General features: G+C 51.1%; 5 protein-coding genes across 5 annotated transcripts; 1 reads left to right on the top strand and 4 right to left on the bottom strand.

Moving 5' to 3' along the window:
• Window positions 1-233: 233 nt before the first annotated feature.
• Window positions 234-1,763, bottom strand: N7508_005624 (putative oxysterol binding protein (Orp8); the record flags this gene model as incomplete). Its single annotated transcript, XM_058463690.1, has 6 exons — window positions 234-1,169; window positions 1,219-1,278; window positions 1,330-1,399; window positions 1,453-1,492; window positions 1,551-1,627; window positions 1,687-1,763. 6 exons carry the CDS (start codon window positions 1,761-1,763, stop codon window positions 234-236), a joined length of 1,260 nt encoding a protein of 419 aa, XP_058320168.1.
• Window positions 1,764-2,461: 698 nt separating this feature from the next.
• N7508_005623 (ubiquitin C-terminal hydrolase 37) lies at window positions 2,462-3,923 on the bottom strand (the record flags this gene model as incomplete). The annotated part of the gene is made up of 6 exons (XM_058463689.1): window positions 2,462-2,994; window positions 3,047-3,225; window positions 3,274-3,455; window positions 3,502-3,601; window positions 3,653-3,747; window positions 3,798-3,923. The coding sequence occupies 6 exons, from the start codon at window positions 3,921-3,923 to the stop codon at window positions 2,462-2,464; spliced, it is 1,215 nt and encodes a 404-aa protein (XP_058320167.1).
• Window positions 3,924-4,372: 449 nt separating this feature from the next.
• Window positions 4,373-8,245, top strand: N7508_005622 (uncharacterized protein; the record flags this gene model as incomplete). The annotated part of the gene is made up of 3 exons (XM_058463688.1): window positions 4,373-4,995; window positions 5,045-8,008; window positions 8,059-8,245. The coding sequence occupies 3 exons, from the start codon at window positions 4,373-4,375 to the stop codon at window positions 8,243-8,245; spliced, it is 3,774 nt and encodes a 1,257-aa protein (XP_058320166.1).
• A 1,311-nt stretch (window positions 8,246-9,556) lies between these two features.
• N7508_005621 (serum paraoxonase/arylesterase family protein) lies at window positions 9,557-10,928 on the bottom strand (the record flags this gene model as incomplete). The annotated part of the gene is made up of 2 exons (XM_058463687.1): window positions 9,557-10,537; window positions 10,617-10,928. The coding sequence occupies 2 exons, from the start codon at window positions 10,926-10,928 to the stop codon at window positions 9,557-9,559; spliced, it is 1,293 nt and encodes a 430-aa protein (XP_058320165.1).
• Window positions 10,929-11,366: 438 nt separating this feature from the next.
• On the bottom strand, window positions 11,367-13,919 carry N7508_005620 (ZZ type zinc finger domain protein; the record flags this gene model as incomplete). Its single annotated transcript, XM_058463686.1, has 2 exons — window positions 11,367-13,619; window positions 13,788-13,919. The coding sequence occupies 2 exons, from the start codon at window positions 13,917-13,919 to the stop codon at window positions 11,367-11,369; spliced, it is 2,385 nt and encodes a 794-aa protein (XP_058320164.1).
• Window positions 13,920-15,351: the final 1,432 nt, after the last annotated feature.

Below are 15,351 nucleotides of genomic sequence, written 5' to 3'. Positions count from 1 at the left end.
GCCACCTACTCCGACGAAATAGCAGCCCCAAACAGAGTTCTAAAGCGAGAAAGATGCGCAAGTTCTAAGTATGTGATGAAGAAAGTAACGGAAACACAAGCCAGACATGAATAAGCACAGCAGAAAATGAGAAACAGACGCCGAGTGTGTAATGGATCGCATGCCAGATACGCCACATTTGTGAACTGCACAAGCCGAAAGACGAGGGAAGGAAGAGAGACAATTACAACAATCTATGCGCCCTTCACTGTACTTTCCGTCAAAGTGTACTCGCCAGATTTGATGCCCTGCAAGACCTTCTGTCCCTCCTCTGTCAACTCGGGCTTCCCCAGCGGTGTCACGGCACCAGTGAAGAAACGCGGGTTCCACTCTGTGCCCTTTTCCTTGCGCTCTGCTGCGCGCTCGCGTTGTCGTTCCTCGATGTCTTGTTTCAACTTGGTGGCCTGGCTGAACTGTTTGTCCACAATGGCGTTTGTGACATCGCCCCAGAACTTTAGAGACTCATTAGATAGCTGTTCTTCAGCGGGAGGCATGCTCTTGGGGACGGGGAAGAGAGGCGCGATGTCGATGAGAAGACGGGCGTCCTTGCTACCTGCCAAGGTGAAGTATATCTTTCCGTGCCAAGACCCGGTGATGCGAGCGATGACATCGTTCTCTGGTACGTCCTTGATTCTTGTCACGGTATCCTTGTCCTTGTTGTAGCGGAAGATCACACCCTCCATCTTGTTTTGTGACCGGCCAATCCATCCTTCTTCCATGTACTGAAGGATTGCCTTCATACCGGTCTTCGGGCAGGAGATATAGCATGTATCGGCGACTGTGATAGCCAGCGCACCGCGTAGGATTCCACCGAGGTGGGCGTCTGGATGAGTCAACTGGTATTCCTCGTTGTCTCTCTTCTCGATATTGACGAAGATTCCGAGGTTGTGCTGGCCGGGGCTCACGCGAATGCTGGTGCCTGTGAACTTGGCGCTGATTTGGTCAAATCCGCGCGCGGTGACGCCCCGCTCGGGACAGTCGATGAAGAAGGCCGAGACTGGGGGATGGTGGGAGGTCTGTTCGGTGAGGTAGCAAACTTTGACTTTGTCGTCGCCATCTTGAACGCTCGAGGAGCTGATTCCGGGGAGGTTTTGTTCTTCGGGGATGTTGTCATTGACATCCCAGCTGCACTAGAGGGTGTCAGCACATTACCAATGGAATACCTGTAGCGTAACTCACTCGGAAGAATTCACCCAGGGTAGAGTTGTATGGCTTGCACGGTTTCCCTTTGATGTATTTCTGGAATCAGGTTAGCGATATATTCCAGGCAACCGACGCAGGGAACTATACCAGATCCTTAGTGAACCAGAAGCGCAACACCTCCAACATACGACCTAACTCATCATCCGACTTGCCAATGCTGTAGCTCCTGGGTCAGCACATGAGCGTCTGCCAAATATGGGCGTTGCTGACCTCGCAAAGGTCTCCGGTCGGTCCAGGTAATGCCAGTATTCTTCGCCACCAAGCCGTTAGCCTCCAACTCCACACAGGATAGCATAGTAATGACCTACCGAGATTCGGTCTCGGCTCCAGCAGTTGCGCTGGCAGTGAAAAGCGAACCGAAGCGATATCCGCCACACCCACGAACCTAGTAGCCAGTATGTTAGCGCCTAGAAACGGCGGTGCGGGGCGACCTAAGAGACATACTTCCGGAGGATGGAGAGGAACGTCTTGAGCTTGGAAGAGTCATCTGGGGCTTTTTCAGGCGCGACAGTGGTCGACATGGTGATTCAAAGTATGCGATAAAGATATGTTGAGGAGAGAAGCTGGACACTTGAGTAGAAGATGTGGCAAACCGGTGGGCCGAAGGGAATTGAGGAGGAGGCGGGGGGAGGGTTCTCGGGCCTTATGTGCCGAAACAAGGATGAGGAGAGTCGCTGGAGTCGCAAATTGGCAATCTCAAAGAGTCAAGTATAGAGTCAAAAGCAGAGAAAAGAAAGGAGGTAAGGGCGCCTTGGAACTCGATAACGAGGCGGTGACGTGTGAACTATTTTTTGCCCAGTGGGGTTCGAGGGTGCGGTGTGCTTTTATGTTCTTCTTTGTCTTTGTTCATGTTCTTTTGTAAGTCCAAGTCTATATTTGCATACTTGACTACTTTTGATACTGGCTGTGTCTTAGACTACGTCACCGGGACGGGTCAAGCGATAAGGCTATACGATCTACAGTCTGCATATGTGTATGCCATGAAGTATCATGTGTATACAGTGCCAGTGTGAGACAGTCGAAGCGAGTATACAGTTCCTACATTCACACTACTCTCCTATGGCCTCTCATTTTCACCTCTCTTCTACCCATTTTCGAGCGCCTTGGGTTCATCATTGAGACAATTAAAATTAAAGAATATGAAAAATATCAAGACTATGACTGCAACCGGAGATCAAAGAAGTCAGTTGAATGGGAGTAAAGGGGTATCATCGGCCAATCAGTTGGCCACGAGGGCGGTTTGTAGCTCCTGCAGCTCCTGCTTCCGCGCCAAGAGCCGAAGCCACGTTCGCACCGCTGGGCTGTAGTCAAACCGCCGTCCAGCTGCATACTCTTCATCTGTCCTGTGTGACTGCTGTTCCTCCCGAATGCGTGCTCGGAGTTCTCGCTGGTCCTTACTCAGCTCCTGCTGATACTTCTGTAACTGCGCCGCTGAACATGATTGGTATTCCTGAACCGTGTCAGCGACCTCCGCCGCATCGATACCTTCGCGGGTAAGGCACAAGGATGGATCAGGACCGAGGATCAATTCATCCCAACAGACCTCAACTCCAGGAGGTGGCAGGGACATAGCACGTTGGCTGAGGATCTCTAGGCTTCGCACGTTGATGGCCATGGAGTCGAGGAGGTCAGGTAAAGGGTCACGCACGAGTCCCAGGATCGAAAATTCAATCTGATCCTCTTCGTATGCGGCCATTCGGGTAAGCAGATTAGGCCGGACCAATTCTAACCAGTTGTCCTCGGAACATTTGCCTATCGACTGATGTTAGCAGGGTCATCCTGACATATTTCGGGTCCAACATACCCAGTGCTTGAGGCTGTCGCTCGAGTCCATCAAATTTCCACAGCTGGCCCATCACAGGCATGAAGGCGATGAAGTGGAAGGTTGCATCTTCATCGTCATCATCTTGGCCCTTGGAGCGATTCTTTTTGGCGGTAGCTTCGATCTTGAGCTGTAGATCTGAGTTGAGAATATCCATTTTCCTAATAAAGTTAGATCATGAGCAAGAAAGGTGTGCAACATTGACATACCGGGCAAAGGAATTGTGAATTCTCTTGACAAATTCAAAGTTGTTGATGGCATCTCCACGCAGAGCTGGGGTAAAAGGCATGGTGAATTCCTTAAAAGACTGTAGATTATCTCCCAGGTCAATGCCTGGAATATTGTTCACAATGTTGAGTAATGCCACACTGGCACAGGCATTATTTGCGGTCTTGTCCGTTAGTAAAACATCATTTGGATGGTATTGAGGAGCTTACCTGGTTGGCAAACCAGATTCCATCAGGGCAACTGGCTTCTTGTTTGCCATGGTCATCCTCACGCCAACGGAACAAAAAGATTAAGCCATAAACAGGTTTGCTATGCATGGGTTAGTGATTGCGCCTGGCACAAAACCGGTCGGATTCATACTTGAGAAAGGCCATCATCTCTTCGTCAAGAGAGACGACTTCCTGGACCTGGACGCCCTTGACACCAAACTCACGCAGCATGACGTTGAACAAGGCCTGGGAGACCGTCAGTTTGTACATATTTATTAAAGATTGAGGATCCATACCGGCTCGGACTCTATCTCGCAGAAACCATTCCAGCTGTCTTTCTCTAGAGCCGAAGCAGCCTGGCAGATGTCATCGCTTTCGTCGTCCGGATCTGTCATCCGACGACGCTTGACTCGTGGACCCATGTCTCTAGATAGAAGGAATGAAGCCTCTTTTGCAAAGGTCGGCAATGATTGAGCTAGGTGAAGAAGCTATGTTGAAATGAAGAAGTGGATGGAGATCAAGTGAGATTAAATACGGCACAATAAAAGGAGGCACGGGAAGACACGCATTCAAATATAACAAAATTAAGAAGTAATTGAGTCCAATGAATAGACAGTAGACAATAGACAATAGAAGATGTATGGGAGAATGTCGTCTAGTGGACCGAGCTTCCCCCGACGCGCTTCCCGCGTCTCCACCAAACTTCACTTTTTTGTTTCCCTTCGTTCTCCAACTTTACAGCTATAAGCGCATCCTTTACCACAGCTTTTCAACCTGCTCTAGAAGGTCTTTGCAGCTGACCTGGATCCACCTTTGGGTTCTATTCTTTTTCTTCCCTCGAAAGGCCGAGCTCTGGCAACCACAGCATGCCATGAGCGGCACACCCTCCCTCGCGTCTGCCTTTCCCCAGACGCCTTCAACAAACCCAGGAGACCCAGGAGTAAGGAGAAAGCTCTTTACTCCTTCACGATCGCAATCGCGGGGGATCCGTATGAGGTCGCCGACCAAGTCGCCGCTGAAATCCGCTACCAAGGCCCCCAGACCAGCTCCGATCCCAAGCTCCAATGCGCCGCTGATACCTGAGAGCACGGTCGATGCACCCACCCAGCGACTCTATGTGGTCGGCTTCTACTTCGCTCTACATGCGTGGCGATTGTATGAATCCTGGACAGAATCCGATAACGAGCCTACGGGGCTCCTCGTGAAATGGACGTTGGTTGATTTGGTCTTCTTGTTCGGTCTGCAGTCTCTGCGCATACCTTGGCTGGAGTGGAGTTTCCCGACCACGCTTGCCCTTTTTTTGCTCCATGTTGTTGGTAATGCCTTTTTGATGTTCCGTATCCCAATTCCATGGGGTGCATGGATTTCCGGACTGGTCAAGGTGGCCTATGATCGCGAAGTGTCCATCTCTGAGCGCAAAGTCAAGCCAGGTGATATCATTCACAATGCCTCCCTGATTCTCGGAAAGCAAATTGTTCATATATTGCCAGAGGGGTGAGGTTTACCAAAGCCTAGCTAATGAGTGACATGCTAACTGTTTTAGATCTGCCGTTCTTAATCCGGACCATGATGCCCTTTGCCTTGACTCGTTGAAATCAATCATTGACCTCCCAATCCGTGTCAACCAGACCGACCCGATCATGATCGAAATGTTGCGCATGGATCTTCACACTGGGGAGAATGAAACGATTACGATCCCAACAAAGCAGCTGAAGAACATCAAACGTCAGGCGGAGAAAAAGCACAATCCTGGTCAGTCCCATCGGGATCTGCAGATTCCCATCCGCAAGACTGGAATCTACCGTCTTCAACGTGTGGTGGACGAGTCTCAGCTCGACGTTCACACCAAAACTGTCGATGCGCTGGTGGTTTCTTGCCCTCGTGCGTTCGTCAAAAACTCGCACCTCGACAAGTGCAAAGGAGAATTGTCAAACTTCGCCCTGGAGGTGGAAGGCACACCTCCCTTGAAGATCAAATACAGCCGACAGGTCAACAACCATGATCGTGGATTCTCGGTTCTCAACATTCAACCGGATAATTTGCGCTCCCCACTACTGAATCAGAGAACTACCGGTCCATTGTTCAGTATCAATCAACCCGATGTTTCATGGGCCCAGAGCCAAAAGATTGAGGTCCCACTGAATGAGTCGTTGAACGTTGGCGGAGAATGGTTCTATACAATCGAAGAAGTGCATGATGCTGCTGGCAATATCGCCAACTATTCCACAATATTCGAAGAATCGGACCGGCCATCTACAAAGTCGCAATCCCAGTGGTATCAGTTCTCTGTTCATGAACGCCCGCGGCTGTCTTTCGACGACTGCAACGCTCAGAACCCCTTGCGGGTCGCCAAAGGGAAAAGCGTTCGATTCCCACTCCAATTCCATTCCTCTGGACATGGATACTACGATGATGGCCCTTTCTCCGTTACCTACTCTTACACCGGCGACGAGCAAGAGACAGTGGATACCAAAACTCTTTCTCAGAAGACCATCGACCAGGTCCACCAGATCAAGGAGCCTGGAGTCTACTCACTGTCATCCGTTTCCACTCAATTCTGTCCTGGGGAGATCTTGGAGCCGTCATCCTGCTATCTGCAAAACCCGCCTGAGCCCGAGGTTGCAGTCAAGGCCGAGAGGATCTTTGACCGCTGCGCCAACAATGCTATTGGATTGCTCGTTGACATCGATCTGACCGGTTCTCCACCGTTCACTCTCCGATACAGCGTTGAGAGCTCCAAGGGTGCAACCCAAACCAAGTCGCAAAGAATTGACAGTGTGCGCACACAGCTTGACTTCACCCCATCGGAAGCCGGATTTTACCGGTACTATTTCTTGGACATCGAAGACTCTGTCTATTCGCCGCGGTCTCTCAGGGACAAGACACCTGTACTCGAGCAGGACGTCAAACCGCCAGCCTCGGCCCATTTCGTTGGAACCGCCGGAGTGCGTCGGGCCTGCTTTGGAGAGCAAGTTGCTGTGGATGTATCTTTCCTTGGAGAGGCACCCTGGGCCCTTCAATATGAGATCTTCCACAACGGCAAGAAGCAGAAGTTCACACTGGATTCTGATGTCGATACAGCCACTATCAGAACTGACAGACTGGTTAGCGGAGGCGAGTACACTATGACATTGACCAATGTCAAGGACAAGTCTGGCTGCAAACGAACCCTGAAAGAAAGCATCAAGATCCAGGCTCGGTCCCAACCACCACACGTTTCCTTCGGTGAGATCGACAAGAAGAGAACCGTGTCGGCCTTGCAAGACTCCAAGATTGATATCCCAGTGCGACTTAAAGGTGAACGGCCTTGGACTATCAGTTACAAGAATGTCGACGTCCATCAGGAACCCATTCAGCAAATCCTTTGGGCAGAGAACAGCGTCTTGAACGTGGATAAGCAAGGTCTCTATGAGATCACTGGAGTCATGGATAGCGGCTGCCCGGGTACCGTGGACCAGGCTGCCAACGAATTCGAAATCTCATGGATCCCCCGGCCTCAAATCATTGCAATTGACGGTTCTCCCGTTGCTGCTGCGAAGGAGGTCTTCAAATCAGAAGTCTGTCAAGGTGACGATGATAGCATGGAACTTCGATTGTCTGGCAACCCTCCGTATAATCTTCAATACGAGCAGCGACGCAAGACCGACCGTGGCGTGTCCTCGGCCAAGCCCCGAGCCCTCAAGTCTGCTCTCCATGCCACTTCGATGGAGATGGATACTTCCGAGCCTGGTCAGTACAGCTATAAGTTCACACAGGTTGGCGATAATCTCTATGACCATGACTCTCGGAGCACTCCGCTGGTTGTGACCCAAAAGGTGAACCCGCTGCCCTCCGCCAAGTTTGACTCCCCTGGCCATGTCTATGGTTTCTGCAAGGAAGATGTCAGTGGAGAGGAATCTGTTCCCATTACGCTGGAAGGTGTTCCTCCGTTCTCCCTGGAGATCACCATCAAGCACCACTCCAACGCCAGACCTGAGATTGTCACCATCCCCAAGATCAGCACCAACCGTCACAACCTGCTCATTCCTCGTCGTCACCTCGACCTAGGCCAACATGTCGTCAGTATCCACAAGGTTCGCGACTCTCGCGGATGCCAAAAGACCACCGAGTTGGACTCGTCCTCTGTGCGGGTTGCCGTTTCCGATGTTCCCACCATCATCCCGCTTGAGTCCAAGGTCGACTACTGTGTCGGCGAGCGTCTTTCCTTCTCGCTGTCCGGACACGCTCCGTTCGATGTTTTTTACACCTTCGATGGTGCCCAGCGCAAGGCTTCTTCTCCCAACACCAACTTCCGTCGTATTGCCGAACGCCCTGGTGAATTCACCATCACTGCGGTCAGTGACGGAGCCAGTGGCAAGTGTCGGGCCCACAAGGATATCACCAAGGTCATCCACCCGATGCCCAGCGTGAGGATCAGCAAGGGCAAGACCACCATCGTGGACATTCACGAGGGCGGAGAAGCCGAGCTTCACTTTGAGTTCTGGGGTACACCACCATTCGAATTCACGTGAGGTATTCCCCCAGTCTTGTCCATTCCAGTTTACTAACGAAGAGCAGGTACATCCGAAGCTCCAACGCTGCCAAGGGAAAGAAGTCTGAGGTCCTTGACATCAAACACGACATCTCCTACGAGAACATCAAGACCATCAAGACCTCGGATGAGGGCACATACGAAGTGATCGCGATCAAGGACAAGTTCTGCTCATTCTCCTCCCAAACGACGCCATCCGGCAAGTCAAAATGATGTGATTAATGCGATGTAATGCTGGGTGCTTTCTTTTACGATTGTTTTTTTTTTTTTGTGATTTATGTTCTTGTCCTTTCTTCACTCGTTTCTCCGACTTGTTTGCATTGCAGCGGCGCTAGCACTGTCTTCCATCTCAGATATCTACAATACGCTTTGTGTCCAATAACTAATGAGACTGTCGCCTGCTCATCTGGGGGGGTGTCTTTCTTTAGAATGGGGTTATGGCTTTGGTGTTGATTCCGTATAGAGGCTTGGGATGAGGAATTGGATGGAGTCCCTGGATGGTATTTTGTTATCGTTTGTATTGTCACCTAACTCATGGATCTCCTTTATACCCTTGCCATGTCTCTAGATGTAGTGTATCGAGCCAGGGGTGGGACGGGATGTGCTGGGTCTGGGAAAGACCGTACGCTCTTCTATTTTCGGGCTGCCTCGACCTGTCCCGTCTCTTGGTCCATGTTCCGGCCTCGTATGTTCGAGCGGATTGTATGTGGTGGATGGGTCGAACTGGGGATACTCGTGACCGTGAGGTTTGAAGGTCTCGAGAAGCAGCCGTATATCAAGTGACCATGTAAAGGGTAGCATATCAAGTCAGACACCCCTGTCTCTCTCGATCCATGTGCTGACCTCGTCCCAGGAGACATTTGGTGAACTTGCTACGCACCATCTTGCTTTTCTTCTCAACAGACGTTCGTGGACGACTTTACATTTCCACGGTTCAGGAAGGCTTTCGAGGGAATGAGTTCAGCGTCTTGCTTTCTGTCTGGCATGTTCTATGCTGAGGGCAGAGATCGGGGGTCCGAGGGTATGGAGGGTTCTCTTGATCAGCCTCTTGAGTCCTTTCATGATTCCCTGACTCTTTCCTCTCTTGAATGGGCACCTGGTATTCGGCACCCATACACCCTCGATGGACATCTGGAGGGCTGCTGAAACCACGCAACTGGGTTTGGTGCTGGTGCAGGACATTCTGTTGGGACTCCGGACTTGCACGCAGGTGTACTATCGAGGGATGACTCGTGGGCGGTTACTGTCCTCTATGATGTCTGGCCTTTGGCCCAGCAAGCACATTGCTCCCTGGAAATCCTGCGAGTACCAAGTCAAAAACATGGCTTGTTTCTGTGGGCTTGTGGGTGTTGGCATCTGACTTCTTTCCCAATCATCGTCATCTTTCTCCTGTCTTGATGCTTGGTCCTGTACCTGTTTCGAGTGGCAGCATCATATCTTCCTGTCTTGACTGAATACGTACACGCTCAAGAATACACTGCATGCAGGTCCACTTCATACAGCGTAGTGCCATTCACAGTAAATCTACAACTCAACCTGCACAGCCAGCATCCCCTCCGACATAAATCCAGTAACAAAAAGCCAAGCCCTCTTCACCCCATCACCGTTCGGCTCCACAGGAACAAGAACAGCCGCACTAGCCGTCCGGATCCTCAACCCATCATCCTCAAACAAAAGCCTCTTCTCCCATTCATTGCCAGTAGGACGAGCATACCAGACCTGCACAGGATCCACCCCCTCAGGATCCTTCGAAGTAACAGGCAACTTGATCGCCCTCGAAACACCCGCAACTACAACCCCACTCACATCATCATCGGCAGTAGCATACGGATCAACATAATAACTGGGGTTGTCAGTGACGGTGCCGAACGACACAGATTCCGAAATCGAAACAGAGCCTGGAGTAGAATGGCTGCTGGCAGTCGCGTTCAAGTTCCAATCCGAGTCCCGCTTCAATGTCGACATAAACAATTCACCACCAACAGCGCTGGAAATGATCATCTCATCGGCCGTCCGACCATGTCCAAGACCATTATTATTCCACAGCCCCGTCGACGCAACCGATGCCTCAACCTCCCTACCCTCGTGGATCTCGACGGGGAGTCGAACATGGATGATACTAGACCATTTCGCAGAAGGCCACACATCCTCCACATGCCGCATCGCACCCTCGCGATAGAAATGATCATTCGTGACATAGAAGGAAGAGGCAGACTCGGCATAGATATCATTTGGCGTTTCGATGAGTGGGTGGTGGATTGCGCGGATGTGTTGGAGGGTACGTGTGCCCAGGACATGATGGAAAAGTTCGATTTGGGAGGCTGCTTTGTGAGTTCCTGCTGGGATGGAGGTGTTGGCGTGGAAGTAAACCGGGTTGGGCAGGTGGTTTACGGCGAAGATGTAGACTGCCTCGCCATCAGACTTCTCATCTTGGATCACGTCAATTCCATGCGTCACGAAGGGACCTTGGAAATTCGTAAATTCCAACCGGGTGGATTTCATTGTCTATACAAATGTCATCCGCTCCATTCCTTTCTTGATATCAAACGACCCTTGGGAAACGGAGGGGATGAAGGATACCAACCTCGGGATCAACAACATGCACAGAACCCCTAGTAGTTGGCGGGATCAAATTCCCCAACGGGGGAAACCAACTAAACCGCGTGGTTTTATAATCCTCACAGGCAGTAAAGAGCACATTGGCCGGTTTGTAGTGGTGAACATCCTCGCAGTGGATTGTATCCTCGATATAGATTGGCCCGTGGCCGTCGGGTAGGATTGTTGGGATTGGAGTGTGGAAGACGCCTCCGACGCGGATGATGTGGGATATTGGGGCTGATAGGAAGGATATTAGGGCGATGAGCGTTGCTAGGGCTAGGGTGTTGAGGAGGCCCATTGTGACTCGGTGGTGGGGGATCAAATGGGTCAGTCGAAGCAACTGAATGAGAGTGGAAGGGAATGAAGGGAGGAAAATGGATCTGAAGATGTCATTAATAATGAATTGAACCTCGGATGTCTTTGCATAACCGGAACTGTGGAGATGAAAAGAATCGAGAAAGGATCATCAGAACTTAAGGGGAGGGGAAAGTGGAGAGAGTTGGAGAATGAAGCAAAGCAATTGAATTGGACTATCCTATGGAAATGGTACATGTTTTTGGGTTTCAGTTTCCAACCAAAATCATTAATTGCTAGTCATGAGTGGAGTGACTAGGTGCATGTCCGAAAAAAAGAAGGATTTAGGAGAAAAAAAGATAAAAGTGATTGCACTTGTGCAAATTCCCGATTCCATAACATGTCGTGATACTGTTTCAAATATTATCCGCCGCAAATCTTCCTAATGTGCAGACTGCTGCGCCTCCAAGAACTCCTGGTCGCTGGCGTCGAGAACGTCATATTCCTCGTCGGTCAGGAAGCCGGCGTCAGTGCTGGCGTCGTCAAGAGCCAGGCTCTCCACATCCTCAACATCAGCTTCAGAGGAGTTGGACAGAGTGGGTGTTTGGGGGGCAGGGGCCTCTTGAATGGTGCTGGACTCAGGGGACTCCTTCTCCAGCTTGGGGAAGATCATGCCACTTCCGCCAATCTCAGACACGGGTGACTCCTCGGCCACGACAGGAACAGGCTCCTGCACCTTGATCTCGCACCACAGGCTGTGGCCAACAGCCATGCCGTTGGGAAGCTTCAACCGCCAGTAAGAAGTAACGTGGCAATCACGCTCGGGAGCGCGAAGTTTCACGGTGAATTCAGCAGATTGACCGGGCTCCACAGGAGCCAACAGCTTATTGCTTTGTTGTGCCGAGTAAAGAGACATGGTGTCAGAGGGGTGGCTGGTGTCAACGTCGAACATGGCATCGCCACCGACGTAACGCACGTCACAGCCAACAGGCCATGCGGCATGACCGTTGTTGACAAGGGTCCAGGTTTGGGAGAAGACATTGCCTGGCTTCATAGTTGTGCCGTCCTCAATAGTATCCTTGAGGAACTCGGCATTGTAGTCCCGTGCACCAAGAACTGAGGCAGCTTCAACTTCAGGCTTGAAGGGCTTGGGCATCTCCACGGACTTGGCAGCCACTTCCACAGGCTCCTGCTCATCAATGGCAGCATTTTCCCAAGTCCGGGCTTGGCAACGATCGCCCAGAGCAAAGCCTGCCTTGGAGCCGTCATCGCCTAGAGTGCTCACAGTCACGCTGCGGACAGGAGTCTTGAACTTAACCAGCGGGTGAGTGCGGTTGTGGTGGTCAGTTGGGAGAGCCTCGCAACTGGCACAGAAGTCGCAGTCATGACAGACAGCACACTTGTAGCGAACGCCACTGATGTAGCTTTGAGCAGGCTTGTTCTTGCACAGAGGACCGTCACAGAAGATGCCATAGTGGATTTCATGCTCACGAGGAGCCTCACCAATAGCATCATACACCTTGACGAAGCGGTGACCAGGGTGGTTCTCCGGTGCTTTAGCGATGCACTCCGGGCAGAAGTCCCAGTCGGGGCAAGCCAGGCACTTGTGACGGACGCCAACAATACGCTTGTCACAACCATCACATACAGCGGCGTGTCGGAACTGACGACCAGGGAGGCAGCGAGAAGTGATCAGATCTTTCAAGGAGAAGTTGCGGTCAGAGCCAAGGTGGAAGGTGTGACCAGGGTGGTGACCGTGTTTGTTCCTGAGGAGACAACGGAGACACAAGTCATAGTCTTCGCAGTCATTGCAGCGGACGAGATAGCTGCCATCAGCCTCACGACAGCAGCCATTGCACATGGGCTTCTCCTCCCCCTGGGCTGCAGCATCTGAAGAATCCACAGGCTTCACATCCAACTTGAGAACCGGCTCAGGGATGGAATCAGGAAGAGCCTGAGTCTGGACAAGCTCAGTCTTCACGGGGACATGAGACTTGGTAATCACCTCAGACTTAACTGGAAACTGGTTGCGAGGAGCAATGGTCTCGGTAGTGCTATTGGTAACGACACCATCCTGAACGAATCTCTTGATCAGCCAGTGGCCATCACCGTTGCAGGAGGCTCCGTCTTCGACACAACGAGGGCACATGTCGTAGTCTCCGTTCTCACAAATACTGCAGTGGTAGTGTTCGTTTGCAATGGAGCGACCGCAGTTGTTGCAGTCAATGCAGAACATTCCATTGACGGAGTTGTGAGAGACAAGGGGGAAGTGGTGCTTCTCTTGATCCACCTCGAAGGTGCGGTAACGAGGCTGACCAAGAGGAAGCTCTTTGGGGGGTTCGGTTGCGTTGAGGATAGAGAGGTTGTTGGTGCGAGCCTGGTGATAAGCCGGGCTCATAACGGTGTCTAGGAAACTGTTTCGAGTCTCCTCTGGTGCAGAGGGCTCTTCGGCCGGTGCAGAGGGCTCTTCGGCCGGTGCCGAGGTCTCCAACGGCACCTTGGGCTCGACGGTGGAAATGGGGACAGTGACCTTTGTGACCTTAATTTTGAGCTTAGACTTTGCCTTGGCAGCCCGATACAGTTGTTTGTAGACTGCGACATTGTCACAGTCCAATCGAATGTAGGAGCCGGCGCTGTCGGAATAACGTTCAAGGATGACGTTGACATCTACCGGAACGCCGAGGAGGGTACGGAGCTAGACCAAAAGCGTCAGTTTATTCTCTTATCTCCCAAACAGTATGTTTTATTATGTACCCGAGATAGGAGTCCGAGGGTAGATGTATTTAGGCTTGATTGAAATGAGGGTCGGTGATAAGGATGGAGTTGGGGTTGAAGTCCGATCGGAGCTTGAGTGGAGACATACCTGTTGAGGGAACACCTGAGCCTTGAGCTCTTTCAAAGGGAGCTTGAAGCGACGGTTACTGTCATTGTAGAGAACCTTGACGGTGACCATTTGATCCGGCACCGGATTAGATGGAGAGGATGGAGTCGCCATGATGTGAAGCTCCCTCTCTATCAAAGGGTGGCCAAAAGGGCACTAGTGGAGATAAGGCAGCAGTGATAGGAAAGAGGGAGACTGGCACTGAAGAGTACCAGATGGAGAAATCAGTGATGCAAAAGGAAGATGAATATGAGAAATGGAGAATTTAAAGCGAAGTTAAGTCTAGAGAGAGAAGAGAGAGAGAGAGGGGGGGGACTAATAGTAGTACAAGCATCGAAAAAGCGGAGAGAGACGGTCAGCTGCCTCCAGGCGGTGAGAGGGTTACCTAATATGGCGTCAAAGCCGGGGGAACCAAATTACTGCAATTTGTGTCATTGAAACAGGACACATCACTACATGAGGTCATGGTTTGCTGACCGGCGTTGGTTTGTCCGATTGGAGGATTGGAGGGCTTGAGGTCTGGATTCATGCATGTACATTCACGATGTATATTGTGGGGAAATGATGAGGGGAAAGTGAAATACCTCATGACTTACCGATCTACACGGACTAGTGGACGGGACCTCGGGAAGATGGCAACGGGTTCGATAGACGGCATTTGGCCCCCCGACTTCGTTAAGGAATATAGTAAACAACGACTTGGGGGGATTGGGATCAACCAGGACACGGGGCTGTGTACATCCCCGGGCTGCAAGATGCACATCTTCACCTATACTCCCCGGATGTACCACGTCTAAGCTCAGCCCAATTGCAGCAGCCCCGGACTACAACCTTGGCAACCCCAAAAATAGGGGGAGGCAGCCTGTAGCCAGACATCTGACCCATTTGGCGAGGCTTGGCTGAAATTATATCCAGTAGATAAGGAACTGCATAGCCTCGACATCTATTGCGGTGCCTATACAGACCAGAGTCGCCACTGAAACAAGCCACTCAAGCACAAGCAAGGATTCTTCAGTATATCAATTCTGCCAACCCAGGCAACCGCAGTTTCCTCAATGCATGTTCTATCCCTTTGTCCGAGTATGCTGCAGGGTTGCTATGCCGATCTGTCTGGCTCTGCAGTCGATTCTAGGCTCGAATCTCATGGTATGACAGCAACGGTGCTCAACGGTTTCCGTCGGGTCTTATTGCGAGAACCGACCCTGGCCTGCTATAGTGTGGGCTGTTGGCTCTGATGGGACCATATAAGGCAAGCCTATTGCTACCCGCTAAGCACAATCTCGAGCCAACCTAAGACATGTTCGACATTGCTACTTTTGGCGACAGATGACTAATAGTGTGATTACAAGACACAATATACACGACTTTGCAATTACTTTTTATTGTCAAAAACCCGAGGTGGAACAACATACATAAATAAAGTCATAGGTGAGAATGAGATTCGGTATCCCGAGTGGGTAAGGAAGCTAGACTTGAGCCTAGCGTGGATGTACCGTGAAGGTACCGTGGGAGTGGGAGACATGAAGAGGAAAACGCTCAAATGCAT

Source organism: Penicillium antarcticum (genome assembly GCF_028974205.1).
Source record: "Penicillium antarcticum strain IBT 31339 chromosome Unknown utg000005l_segment0_segment0, whole genome shotgun sequence".
Classification (NCBI taxonomy): domain Eukaryota; kingdom Fungi; phylum Ascomycota; class Eurotiomycetes; order Eurotiales; family Aspergillaceae; genus Penicillium; species Penicillium antarcticum.
The sequence above is the reverse complement of the archived record's forward strand: the minus strand, read 5'-3'. Positions and strand labels throughout refer to the sequence as shown.